This window comes from Cuculus canorus, chromosome 3, assembly GCF_017976375.1.
Source record: "Cuculus canorus isolate bCucCan1 chromosome 3, bCucCan1.pri, whole genome shotgun sequence".
NCBI lineage: Eukaryota > Metazoa > Chordata > Aves > Cuculiformes > Cuculidae > Cuculus > Cuculus canorus.
In genome coordinates this window covers 105171478-105186079 of record NC_071403.1, presented here as the reverse complement: position 1 = coordinate 105186079, position 14602 = coordinate 105171478, and the positions used below count along the sequence as shown (strand labels likewise).

The following is a 14602-nucleotide window of genomic DNA, read 5'->3' as shown; positions in this document are numbered from 1 at the left end:
ACTGTATATGTGAAATATGCAATTGTGGATTCTGATGCCCAGAGATGTTGGTTTTGCAATACACAAGTGATAGAACAGGAGCTTTCTCCAGTTCATTTCACATGGCTGTAGCATATGTATGTTATTCAGCACCCCCATAGTTAACACTGCTACTGAAGAGAGGGGAAAGCAAGAAGCAAACAGGAAGTAAACAATATGCAGCACCAAGATGAAAGTTAAAACACACTATGAGACAAAGTGAGAATGGATTATTAAAGCAATAGGAAGGCAGAGAAGGACTAAGGAAAAGACAACATGGAATTATTTGAAAAACTGAATACAGCCGTGTCCTAGACTAACATGCATGAAGCTGGATTTCTAGTTTCCTTCCCAAAGACTTAAGTGATATCACTTGTAGGCTATGCCAGCACACAAAGCTGGATTTTATTGTAAGATATTTTGAAGTTCTCTGCTGGCGGTATGTTAACTGGAGCTACTCAGTCAGAATATTACCTCGAGTGACAGTATGGCACTGTATCCATTAAGTAGTGGCTGAAAAACACGGCATCTTTTCTGAACAATATTTTTTCACAGTCCAGCAGTCACTTCAGCAAAAATAAAACCTCATCTTGAAGGACAGTTGAAAGTAAGTCAGCCTCTTAACACAAAACAGGCCTTCCCTACCTGAAGTTGCAGGGGGGGAGGATGGAGATCTGTCCTCACATAGCAGCTGGCTTCCATAATTCTAAAGAGAAAAAAAGAAGAAAGCTGAATACCATTTGGCTAGAAAATACAGTCAGTAGTAACTATGTGGATGAACCAAAGCCTGTTTAGCATGTTATTAACCAGAAAGTTCCTGTTTGCTCAATTCAATAGTCATATTCAGTATTTCTCAAATTAGAGTAGCACCCTGGACTGATAATCGTGCTGTCCGAGCATGTGTTCTCATAGGTGTTTCTGGATACATTTTGCCCAAAACAGGGTATGCTTTCCTGTTCCCTGGCATACACTTAGCTTCCCAAACCCCTCTGGCCAAAGACTGATTTCACCTGTGGTGCAGAGTATGACTCATCTGGTTACCACATTGGAACAGATGCAGCAGAGTAACAAGTGGGATGATGACGTTGACACTTACTGGAGTTTGGTTAGAGTATGTGTAATTACTGTTCTTATATGTCCTGAGGAATGGTTCAGCCTGCAAAACAAAGAAATCTGAGTCAATGCAAGGCAGCAGAAGAATACATAGAGATTTCAATTTTCCAGTCTTCAGTGGCCAGATAGATGATTAGTAACTTGATGTAAAATTATCTCAGGGATTAAAAAAAAAAAAAAAAAAGAAGAAAGAAATAGTACTTCTAAAATGCATACAATAGCAATGTAAACCTTAGGCACTATTTTTATGCTTACAGAACTCGCAGAATAAATTCATCCTCAGTGTGTAATTAACAAGAAGATTGTGGTCCCACTGCAAAGTTGTCCCAGTGATTTCTGCAGAGATGTAGCGACTGGTGCCATTGTTGCTGTTTCTGCCACCGAAGCTCTATCATCCTGTGTGGTTACCTGATGGTCTCAACTAGGTAGGCCAAACACCCTTCTCTTGTGTTTTGGCCAGCTGTGATGTATGGCTGTGCGGAAGCTTAGTCCCAGGACGAGCCCAGGGAAGCGCTCATACTGCTAATCCACAGCGGTGGCACAAACTATGCAGGGAAGAGTCAGACGGCCCTCACAGAGACAGCACTCCAGGCTTGTGGCCACCCCAGCACTTCTACACAAACACAGGTACCCTTGTAAATTACCTCACTTGGACATTTGAGAACAATCTCATCTTCCATTTCCTGATTATCTGTCTTCTTCCCTACGGGTTCCAGCTGTGGGGAAAAGGGAGTAGCACAGAATAAAAGTGAATTAGTATCAGAGAACAAAAAGGTAACGCTGTGCTACCAGCTGCTGGAAACCACCTCTGCAGCACAGCAAGACAACTGCAGTGCACGGCACCCATGCTGGCAGCTGCTGCTGTGCACTGCCACTTTGCACGCTGAAGATGCTAATCCCCTTACACCGTTCACGTGGCCTGATGGTCCGCAGGCCAGGCAGGCAGCATCTCCCTGAGATAAATTCAACACCCCTGAGATTTACTGGTTTGATATGACTGCTTTGACAGTTCAAGTGACCTTCTTCTACAAGGCAAAAGAGCGATCAACGTGAGCATGCTTAATGGTACAGAAGCCATAGGACTAGCTACAATAGTAGCTCCCTAGGGTTTTTTTTTTTTTGGCAGGATGGAGCCAACAAGATGTGACCGATGAAACTTTTAAAAATCTTACCATGTTGTTCCACAAAGCACGTGCAGCTTGGGAGTGAGACTTCTGGCTGAAGTGGAAGCAGTCTGGAGCAAAATATGAACTATCCGGCAACCCTTCCTAGAGAACGAGATGGGTGCTGTCATAGAGGCAGTAAATGTGCAACAAGCTGTGCCTTATCTTCTCTCTCTTCCAGCAAGATACCCCAGGTGACTTCTAATCAAAGTAGTTGCAAAGGCCTCTGAGGCCAAGAGAATTAAACCGGGCCAGAGAACGTTAGTAACTCAGAACTAAGTAGCCTTTTAAAGTATTTTAATATAGGATTTCCAAAGTAGCAAGGGATGCACACCATTATGACTCTGAGTACAGAATACCTGGGCACAGATATTGATTGTATTCTTTATTTCCCTGGAGATTCACACATTATAGTCTTTTGAAGCACATGGATTTTCAGACTAAAAGTAATTTACCAAAGTACTGAAGGGACTTTGTGAAGCATTTAGGATATAGGGCAAGTGCTCTCTTAAGACTTTGAACTAAGTATCTACCGCATTGTTGTCTGACTGCAGTGGAGTGGAGTCAGTGTCCAAAATCTTGATTTCAAGGTCTGTGTTCTGTTGCCCATTATCTCTAAGTTTTTACATAAGCATTTTCTGAAATTTTGGATGTTAATGCTACTGAATAAAATAATTATTAAGCCAGAAAACTGCTGGTAACATTTACAGCCAAGATAATTACGACAAGTCAGTGGAATTGCACCAGGATTTAACATAGGGTTGGGGGTTTTTGGTTGCTTTTACCTGTGTTTTTGGCATCTTCACATTCGTCAGAAATGGCTGCATAACCACTGTGAAATCATCTGTAGTATCATACCTTCCACTTTCCACTAATTGATGGGTTCTCTCCTAAAGAGTTGAAGAAAAGTTGTCACAGCTGCTTTTTCTATGTTCAGCTTGAGGCGTCCCTCTGTTCATTTACATCTCACCCAGAGGTTCCTGTTCCCTAGTGCAGAAACCTAGGCGTGGCTGTGATTTCCAGCTCATGCCAAGCAGCCAACACAGCAATCTTTTTGAGACATGTGTCCTGGGCTTCTTGGGGATGGCTTCCTGACTGACACAGGCAGGCAACCTCCTCAGCAATTAGATCTTCTGTCAAAAACATGTTTTTCCACAACGACTGAGGCATTTTTTGTTTGGCTGACATCCCATGCCTGAAGTTTGTTCCTGAGTTATAATGTTCTTTGACTTCATCTGATCTTTAATGAGATAAGTGATCAAAAAAACTGCTGGCTGGCTGACACACTCTACTTTCTACAGCTCTTTAACAAGTTTTTTTTCCTTATCTGTTTTGTTTTCATTAATCAGAGTTGTAAAGATCTTGAGCCTACTCTCATCTCCCCCTTCACCTTTGTTTCTCAAATCACAGCTACAAATAAATCATTAAAATGAGTGGGAACTGTTTTCCACCTCCAAATATTAGCCATTCTGTGGTCCCTCAATCAACAGGAAGATGACATTAAGGATGTAACAAATGCCATGTGCCTTACCTGATACCTTCTGTTAAAGTAGATCAACTTCTTTAACTCAGTAGAATTGTCCTTAATGTTTAGAACACAAGGGCACAGGAGCCTGTGGGATAAGAACATGGCACTGAGATCTGCTCCTCTTTTTGCTCTTGTTCTCAAGCTAAAAAGCTGCAGGGTCGAAAGCTTTGCCAAGAGGGATTTCTCTGAAAGTCTGCTCAAGGGAAGCATTAGATCCCATCTCTGAGTTCCTGCACAGACCTGCTTCTTGAGCAGAAAACATGTTTATTTGGGATAAATTCATGAGCTTTAAGTGATGAAAAGGACCCATGCAAGCTAAAAACTGTACTGGTTGCCAAAATTTTGGCAGGAGGAGTGACATCTGTGAGGAAAGTTCAGGGCTACCTGTGCCTGACACAGCTGGTTCCAGATGGCTCTAACGGGCCCACCACAAGGCAGCCAAGGTGGTGGTTTATTTAAGAAAGAGCACAATACACCAGAGGAGGAGAGGAGGAGAGAATAACAGTGGGAACAAGGAAGAAGAGGTGCTCTATGGCAGAGCAGGGACTTCCTTCAAGGGACTGCAGCCTGTGGATGAGCCCATGCTGGAGCAGGCACAGATCTGAAGGACTCATGCCAGAGCACAGGATAAGAGTGAGAAGGAAGGAGTGGCAGAGAGATACGACTACATCCAGACCCTTACCAAATGCACGACTCACTGCCTCAGTGAAGGGACTGAGGGGACCCTGTGGCAGTAACAAGTTGGCAGGGAGAGTTGCTTCAAGTGAAGCTGAGCCTGGGAATGAGGGAGAATAGGTGCTTTACGAGTTTAACGTTTTTTTTTTTTTTTGTTTGTTTCCCAGTACCTGAAGTAGTAATAACATTCATGCTAATGGGCAATAAATTTAGTTAAGTTCCCCAAGTCAAGCCTGTTTTGCCTTGATGGTTCTTGGTAAGTGATTTCCCCGTCTTTATTTTGTCTCATAAATTTTCTTGTGCATATTTATCTAGTTTTCTCCCCTGTGCTGCTGGGGTGGTGTGAATAACGGACTGTGTGGGTGTTTGGCTGCCACCTGGGGCCAACCCACCACAAACACATCTGCACAACATGGCTTGTTTTAACAGAACTATGCAAATAACCTTCAAGACAGGAAGTTTACCCTAATCAACTGAGAGGGTCACAATTTGCAGGACATTTCACATGGAGGATGGTAGAGCACCAAACGAGACACCAAGATTGATGCTGGAATCTCCATCCTTAGAGAGCCATTCCAGTATGAGCTATTTCAAGTTTTTGTGAATTAATGTTGGCCACCTCTATATCTCTTCCTGACATACAAATTTTTGTTTCTGATTCTTCTCCTTCCTGGACACACCTCATTATCACTTGAGAAATCCAAATGAGAAAAGGCAACTTCTTGTAAAACTCTGGCCATGTGCACATAGTAAAGCATCCCTGAGAGAGCTCTTAGAGAAATACCTACTACAGAGATGCAGTTGATACGTGGAAGTGTACACAGACCTCTACTTCCAAACTCTTGTTAGTTGCTCCACATTAAGACAAGATTTTACTTCTGCAGTACATCTATATTAAAGGCAATACAAATGCAAATTTTATTTTCAGGATGGTTTCAGTAACCTAAGCAAGGCAGTATTAGTGGAGATGTAAAGTCTTTATAGGTTATTTGCTACTTTCTCTCAGAAAAAAAGATACAAGCTTTCAAGGTCAAAAGTCTCCTTCAGTTCCTTCTTTGAATCAGTAGCATCACGTTTATTATTCTACCCAGGGCCTGCTTAGTATCATGTAAACTTGGCTTGCTTCCAGACGGGCAAATGTTAAATTCAGCATGGCACGTGAAATGACGGGAAAAGGTTGCAAGTGCCTTGAGATAATCTAATCTTAAAGGCTCCACTAGCTATCCTTGTCTGATGATTACAGTCTTGAGTTACAAGTGTGCTCTATCCAGTAACCTTTGATAAGAGAAAAAAATTACAATTGATTATCAGAAGCACAAGGACTCCAAGTTTAAAAGCTTGTTTTCCACTGACAGCCACCAGACAGTCTTTAAATCAAAGCAAGATGGTGGCATCTACGTTCCTGCTGTAAGACCACCTTCTTTCACCGCACCCTACAGGTGTCCACAGTTCTCCTGTCGGCAGCTACCGAGTCTATCGCAGCTGAATGGATCCAGCAGGAGGGATTCAAAGCAGATGTTTTAATGAGGCAGCTGGGTACAGTACAGAGAGTTTTAAGACTGCAGAAAGGTAAATCTGTAAATAAACTAGATTAAAATGATCAGCTAAGAAAACCTTGTGTCTTAATCTCTTCTCTGTCTTTGCCCAAAGACCGCACAGCTGAATTCTTTCTACTCTGCTTGGGCTCCCTTGCAGCATAAGTGATGAACCATTGAAATGTCACCTCCACTAGAAGTGGTAACAGCAGGGCTCAGACACAGAGACAGTGACAGACAAACAGGTATTTCTAAATTCTGTGTTGAAATCAATGTGTAGGTACACGTGCATACACAGAGGAATGTGATTAGTGGTCTGAAATACTAGAACCTTTTCTCTAAGAAGAAAAAAGTTTCCTGAGAAGAACTTGCAGCTTTCTTTGAGCAACAGTGAGAGCTGTAACATAAATCATCTTCAAACCTCATAAGCAGCTTTGGACAGCTATTACTTTCTGATGTGTACAGCTCCCGGAGGCTTGTTATGGAAATCACTGTCACCAGGTTCACAAATGCCCGTGGAACCTGCCAAGAAAATAAGCAAACGCATAGTCAAGTCCTGGAATACAGAGTGCCATCTTTGCCCCTGCACAGCCACAGCAGACCTTATGTCTGCTGACTCTATTTATACTTATAGATATGAAGATAAATATATTCATTATTTATAACAGAGGTGTTCAAAGCACTTTTCAGTAATTAATCCTCTACACCTCCAATACTGAATTACAGTGCCTGGCTGTGCTACCTAGTTCCTTTTTAAATACTGATGGCTGGTCATTTGAAAATGGTGGCTTCAAAAAGGCCCAAACAAGTTGTTATAGGTTTCAGCATGTCTCACTCTGCTCACACCTGCTAACTCTTTGAGTACTTTCATCATCCTCACCTTCATCTGGAATAACAGAATCTTTCTCTCAATGACCACAGAAATGTATTTATTTGCAGTATAATGTAAAAGCAATGGATTTTCTAGCTATAGAATATCATATGTTTATTCAAGTTTCTTACAATACGTTTTAAGCTGTCTGCAGCACATCAGCTAGAACTGAGCACATCCTTATTCCTTCAAGTAAAATGCTTCAGCCCTTTCTGCCTCTAACAAATTTTCCTATGAGCATCTCTGCATACAGCTGTTCTCTGCAGATGAAAGCGGTGGCTGCTTTACAAGCAGAACGCAATCCCCACTCCCGCATACTAGAAAAGCTTGCGTTACCTCTCTGTGAAGTATGTCCAAAGCTGTTTGTAGGTTGTAGGTGTAGTTTTCAGGAGAATATTGTACCTGTTGGACCAAGAGGGTTGAATTCTATTGTTAATCTGTTTAGTCAAGCAGGCACAACACTGACTAGCTGGAGTTTCTCACTGCAGTATTCATGTTTGTTACTCTTGACCTTGAGTGTTAGGCAAAACTGTCCTGTCTCTGCTTTTCTTCTTTCCTGTCATAGATGTCTCACTGTGGCCACTGGATACCAGTGAGGGAACAAATTCAGCAGACATTATCAGACATCACAACATCCTCCTTCCCCAGACTCGCTTGAGCCAGTCTTAAAAGCACGGCTAACACCTCACTAACAAGGAGTGTCTTTGGGAGAGCTCAGTTTGTGTAAAAGTAAGTTTATTTCTGCTGCACGGAATACTAGCAGCACACCTCCCATGTGCTCCTTACCTGCCACATATAATAACCACCAAAGTTTGGATGTTTATCTGGGAAGGAAATCACCTTACACACTTGCCTCAGTGACAAAATTTCCCTGTTCTGTTTGAGTAGTTTAAGCCCTCTAGTTTAATCATCTTTAGTAATCAAATCTTTATTTCTTCACTTGTGGAACTATTCAACAGTCAAATAAACTTTCCTATGAGAAACGTTTCTCTTATTTTCAGCCTTAATTCTCTTTGATTTAATTTCAAGCAGAAGTTCATTGACAGCCCCACTGGCTTGCTCCACAAGACTAGACAGCTCACTTCCCTTATTCATTTCCTAAATCACAGTTCACAATAGCATTGCAGTTGGCACTACTTGTAGCTGTGCAACATAAAGCAAGTATCATTGGAATCTTTGGATGCAGATGTGTTATCTCCTTTCCACTGACGCTCATGTGTGACTGCCGTTTTCTGCCTGGGTCAGAAGCAGAAGTTAGGAATGATTAACTTGCTCCTTGCTTGTTTTATAACCATCTTATTGTGCTGCTTTGCTGTTTTTTCTGATCTGAAATTAATCACGCAGAATTAAAAGTATGTGCACTGCTGCTTCTAAGTTGGTAACACTCATCACTATGTGAGGAGTCTGCCACAGTCTTTCAACTCCTCTATACTCAAACACACTGAAGGCTATACACGGTATGTGTGTGTATATATATATATATATGATGTTGTATATGTATATAATATAACTGCATCAGCATGAGCTGTGGGTAGAACCATTGCTGTAGCACTGAAACTGATAAGAGAGCACTGAGTGAGGCTTAGGAGCGTGACTGTGCACAAGGTAGAGAAGAGCAAAAACCCTTGACCTTTTATCTACAAGTGGTAAAGTGGCTAGATAAAGTTATCTTAGCTAACAGCAAAGCAAAGTAGCCACAATTATGTAATTTATATGTATTCTAAAGTTATAACTTCATTTATCATAACGTCAGGTTGAATGACCTGAAGGTCTCAGTGCAGTTACATTCCAGAGCTGCACAGATATGACGTACTTTATTTTGGCCTTCCCTACTGAGTTTTGCTTTCTCGCCCACTGCAATGCATAGAGCCCCTATGCCCAGGCTGGCCCAGTTCACGCTGCAGGCAGCGGGGGACTTACTGGATTGTTGCAGAATTCGCATAGGTCATTTCCTCCTATGAAAAGTGTTATGAGCTTCCAGTCAGTCATATTTATTCGCTGCATACAGAAGGAGATGGAATGAAAGTTACTAATTAAATACCAAAGAAAGGGGGGGGGGGGTGGGGGGGGGGAAGTGCAGCAGGCAACGTACTAAACAGAAATTTAACATTTCTCACAATGCCTGGCTGCAGTTCTCTAAGCATCCACAACAATTATTTTGGTGTTATGACTGAAGGTGTAGAAACAACTAAGATCTAAATAAGGCTTACAATACCAGTAGTATCACATAAAATTACTTCCTTCAGAAAACTATTGCTCAAAATCCATCTGTATGCTTTTCTTAGTAATATCTTGCATATATACTGTGCAACTCCTGCAGTTCTAGAAATATACGTTCATTGCAAAAATGATGGTATGTGTTCTGCAGTGTCATAAATAATGCAGCTCTCCTGCTGGAAAACCCTGGAGGGCAATACATTTCAATCTTGCTGTGAGACAAACTGCAAAGAATAGAGGGGCAATATTAACTCTGTCTAACAATACTGGTAAAAAATTACAGCACTTTTTCCCCGGTAGGATTTTGCAAAGGCCTAGCTAATGCAAGGTAATTATACTTCAGTAAACACACACCTTCCTAGCTTTGAGGAAAGATTCAGGTATGCTTAGTACTGTGTAGCTGATGTTGTACTCTAACTTAACACATCAACTTTTGTGCAAAACACCACTAAGAAAAGCAGCAATATTATATCAGCCTCAAGTGGTTTAAAAACATCTATCTTCAAAGGCAGAAGGCAATATCCCAGCTGGTAAACATAGTCTTCAGTAGGTTTGGTCTAAAATGTACTTATCCAAATAAAACGACATGAAAAGTTTCCTTCTGCACTAAAAAACATGTTTTAAGATGAGAAAAAAAAAGGAGCTTTCTAGTTAGAAAGAAGTTTATTAGTTAAATAAAAGAAGTTTGTCAGTTAAAAAAAAAAGCATTCACAGCATTCATTTCTGTTGTGTGATGTTTCCAAGCTGATAAATATGACAGAATTGTACTTAGAAGACTTGCATAGTTCGAATGAAACGAATCCAACCAACAATGAATTCATTGTTAACAGCTATCTCTTCTAATCTCATTTAAGATGCAGCCATGAGAGTCAAATTTTGTTTACAAGAACATGAATCAAAAAGGAAGGTACTGCAAATATTTTTGCCAACACGTATTCACCAGAGTATTTATACTAGACATGCACACACAGTTATCTTGAAGGCTTTTTGGCTGCTTTCCAAATGCACAACTGGAAAGACAAAATGATATTATGTAACATAGGTCACTAATTGCATAGCACATTTGTCAAATTACAAATAGCCAGCATACGAACTGGTAATCGAGCTGAAAATTACGCAACAAACTTTTAGCCTAATATGTGTTTTACAGACCATTAATCAAATAATTCCTAACAACAAACATGTAAGCCAAATGAGCTGATGACTAAGTGAAGGAAAGGACTAAATTGTTTTTTTAAAGAAAAATGGTCACTCCATGTGATTCGCCACATGTAAAGCTTACCCTCGACATCCTAGCACTTATCATTACTGCTGCCAAAATCATATGCTTACAATATAATTAATAGTACGACAACAAAATCTTAGCAGAGAAAACGTTCTATTACATTACAGAGTAAAATAGATTGGAAGGGGAAGAAACAGCACAAAGGCTACAATTATCTGGGCTTGATAGTAACTATCACATACTGATACAAAGGCATTTAAGACACTTCTATAGATTATTTTGTACTGACTCACACTCTGAACTGGGGACTATTATGTGATAAACTGCTGTACACATAGCTCTAATACTTGTCATTTGCTATTGGGTCTGTTAGAAACCAACGATGTCACATAACTTTCTAAAGTTATTAATGACATATCAAACTCACAGTATCATTCTTCATTAGATTCACCAGTCTTCTAACCTGTGCAGGAACATCCCTAAAAATAAAAGAAAAATAAAATCATAAAAGTAAAATAATAAACAAAAAAGGGATCCTGCATAGGCAGCAAGGAAAAGAGGGGAGCTGATTAATGGAATTCCCTCACATAATGGTTTAAGAAACCTGGGACAGTCCAGCTTTCAATGACTGAGTGGTATGATATTGAAAAAAGTCTAAGCCACCAAGAAATAAAAGCATTTTGCTCCTTCAGAACATCAGACAGATGGTATTGAGACATGTATCACTGAAGCATCCCTGCATGTATCAAGCCACTGAGGCATGTCTCACAAGAAGTGTTCCCAAGACAAAAAGGTACAATATGAATGTCACTGAAGACTGAGTATAGGAGTCTCCAGGTAATTTCCAGCTCTGCCACAAACTGACTGTAAACAATTCACAATTTTCTCTGTTTTAGTTTCGCTACACATACTCTTGGTTGTGCTGACAAGAGAGTTTGAATACACCTCCAATAAAATGGGAGTATTTTTTCTCTGCCTCACAACAGGGAGGCAAAGCTTTTTAAGTAGGGCTTTTAAAGTACTTCGGGCTTCTTGGTTGAAAATTCTAGAGAAAGAATTGCTTGTGCTGCTAATTTACTTGACATAGATCAGAAACCTTGCGAAGTCTCCCCTACCTTTCTTGGCCTTCAGGCTAGAGATGGGCTAAAGAAATACTTTTTGGCTTGCCTATCAGTCTTACTGCAATCCTGCTGAAGTCCAGGGTTCGGGCCCTTTTTAGCTAGAACTAAGTTTTAAAGAAAAAAATCAACTTTCTATAAAAATTAAAAGAGTTATCCACTTACTCTGCATGACTGCCTGCCACAGCTTGGTTGAGTGCAGCATTATCTGTCGTCTCCTTTCCAGTGCCAATAGAATACCCTATCAGAGATGGGTTGAACTCACGAAGAATGTCTGCAGAAAAAGATAGCACCCTAAAAAGCTGCTTACTTCAGCAGGTAACAGATGAGGTTATTAAGATTAGACCTTAGTAAAAGACCATTAAAAAAAGATTTAAGAGATACCTATCAAAAATTAACCTTTATGTATAGCATACGTGGAGATTTGTCACCATACAACTATTTACTTGCCTTCAAGATTTCTGAATTTCACAAATCCAGATATCTCATGACCTAACGATCACCTTGGCTAGCAATGCCATTTTGCCTGGTAAGTGAGGCTCAGTAACACTACATTCTGGCAGGAGACTCTCATGCTGTCATAGTCTCAATGCAGATGGGTTGGAATCAAATCTTTTAGCCTAATTTCCCCAGATGTATTAACTTCAAACACCTACGATTGTCTTCTAGATCTTAGGTTATAAATCAAATCACGCCAGATCTAAAATATTCTGACCTCTAAAAAGCATGTAAAATCTGATCTTGTAACATGATTCTGCTCCTACCTAAACCATCTTTCCCACACAGTCAAAATAGTTTATTTAAGTCTACAGTCTAAGATCTTTGATCCATTCAGCATATTTTGGACAGAGCTCTAACCAAGAGAAGAACACTGAAACAATCAGATCCCTAGGAATTACAAAATATACAGTTAAATCATGCATAGCAAACTACAGCCTGGCTGTTATGCAACTTTTACTCAGCACTGGACACTGAATATAAAGGGATTTGTTCTGTCATGCTACAAACTGTAAATCTTTCTTTATGTCTTCTTTTATAACAACACCTGTTTTAATAAACAGCTCCAGATATTTATCAAGTTTATGGAAAAGAGCACTTACTTGCTAATGTCGTGACTGTGCTTATGTTTTCATTGCCTCCAATACTGTTAAAAAGAAAGAACAAGAAAAAAAAGTTCCAAGACATGATAGAGTAAGGCAGTGGATTAAGTATGAGAGCTCCCCCTTATGGGTTTTCTACGCGTGTACACAGCAAGATCTCTGGTGGTTGTACTAAGTCAAAGCAACCTCTTTGTGTGCATACCAACGGGGTCAAGAAAGTAGACACTCTGTCACAATCATAATAATTACATTAAAAGCCCTGTACACTAACCCACTCTTTCAGTTCTTTCATGTGTTTTGGCATATGTTCAAACCTAGCTGAAAGAAATGAGAATTTTTCAAAGCTGCCATCTTTGCTATCATCCCTATTATAATATTTATTACTTCCATTTTTAGTTAACAAATCCTTGTATCCATAACAACAAGTTCTAAAAGAAGATATTTCAGAGAGATAGTATATTCAATACCTTTCCCCTCCATCTCACTCAATTGGAAGAGTACTACTAGACTGGTAAAATTCACCATCTGTCTGAGTTCTTGTTACCCTTCTTCATGCTGTGGAGAACGCTAGCATAGTTTTCGGTCTAAATGTCAGTAGAACATTATTAAAGACCAAAATCTAAAAAGCTGGACTTTCAACGCCTCTACAACATCCCTTTAATTTGGAATAGAGTATTTTTAATTGCTATAGTACCCATTTAAACCTCCTACATAGATGCAGTGGCTCAGATGGGTAACAAATGTTGAACAGAAGATCAGCCTGACAGGTTTGGTGTTAAACAGTATGGTTGCAGAACAATAAATGACATGATTGCCTTTCTTCAGAGAGGCTTTTTGACCTGTTTAATAAAATGCTGCATATGTAAATATCTGTACCGACTCAATCGATAAACTGTTCTGCATGTTCTAAGCAATACTGAGAAAAGGTCAAAGAAACAGACAATGCGTCTGAAAGAGCAGCATCAAAAAAGATCCCAGTCTGACTTTTCGTAGATCACTGATTTTAAGAGACAAATGGACGACATGGGCCACAGTAAGGGAGAGCAGGCAGGATAAAAGAAAGACGAGGGACAGAAATGCAGAATATGCAAGTGCTGCGACGTCACTGGGCTCTTGAAGTCCCCTTTGCAATTAGCTACTACCATGAGAGGAGAAGAGGACTATCTTAAAAAGGACCCTTTTTTCATGTACATATCCAGGCCTATTCCAGCTATGCTACATCATACTCCAGATAGATACTAGTTTGAGTGTTTTATCAGGAGCAATAGCACAACCATGCAAATCAAAGTAAAATTCACCCACCACAAGCCTTTGTTTGCTACAAAATCCACTATACATATCAAAACCCCAAAAAACCCTCTCACTAGGGGCAGGAAATTTCTGGGACTCACCTCCAAGAAACACCTCGGTATTGAGTCAGGACATCCAGGACATCATGGGGTTTGGATGCTGCCCCATTACCTGCCTGGAAACAGAAGAGGAGTTCACCTTCAAAATAAGAAGTGCTTCAGCAACTAGTTCTCTGTCTGATCTCAGTGAAAATAATTAAAGAGTATATTAATAAAGCAAGCTACGTCATCTTCCCAAAATATAACAGATCCTTGTTCTCAAGAGCATCAAAGGCTGAGGGTATTTTAACTGCTCCAGTGAATTACCCTCTTCTATCATCACCTTGATTAAATAAAGTGGGGAAAAATTTTTGAGAATGTTCAAAATATTCATGTAATTCTAAATTCACATAAAGAATAAATAAGATAGCAATAGTCCTGAATGAATAATTTATTATAATGTTCCTCACATTAAAAAGTGGTACAGCGATTTTACATCTTTTTTTCCCTAGTTTACCCAAGGAAGGAGACTACAAAGATTTAATGCTGTAATTAGCACAGAACACATAAACATGAATTATGATATTAGCAGCAAAGTAGTTGTCACTGATTGGAGAACCACAGCCAGTCTAGGTATAACAAGTTTATATAGATCCAGGAATAGTGTTAAAAAAATTCTCAAGATAAGTTACAGTTAACACACTTGATGAT

General features: G+C 39.9%; 1 protein-coding gene across 3 annotated transcripts in view; it reads right to left on the bottom strand.

The window, feature by feature from the left end:
- PLB1 (phospholipase B1) overlaps positions 1–14602 on the bottom strand; it is a 93575-nt gene that overhangs the window by 40808 nt on the left and 38165 nt on the right. For all 3 annotated transcript variants that reach the window (XM_054063971.1, XM_054063972.1, XM_054063973.1), the window contains 13 exons: positions 13955–14028; positions 12564–12607; positions 11629–11737; positions 10773–10824; positions 8824–8901; positions 7240–7305; positions 6454–6554; positions 3826–3907; positions 3080–3184; positions 2304–2399; positions 1776–1847; positions 1115–1174; positions 664–724 (listed from right to left, as the gene is read on the bottom strand). In XM_054063971.1, the coding sequence (XP_053919946.1) occupies positions 664–724; positions 1115–1174; positions 1776–1847; positions 2304–2399; positions 3080–3184; positions 3826–3907; positions 6454–6554; positions 7240–7305; positions 8824–8901; positions 10773–10824; positions 11629–11737; positions 12564–12607; positions 13955–14028 (1000 nt within the window). The remainder of the gene's footprint in view (positions 1–663; positions 725–1114; positions 1175–1775; positions 1848–2303; positions 2400–3079; positions 3185–3825; positions 3908–6453; positions 6555–7239; positions 7306–8823; positions 8902–10772; positions 10825–11628; positions 11738–12563; positions 12608–13954; positions 14029–14602) is intronic.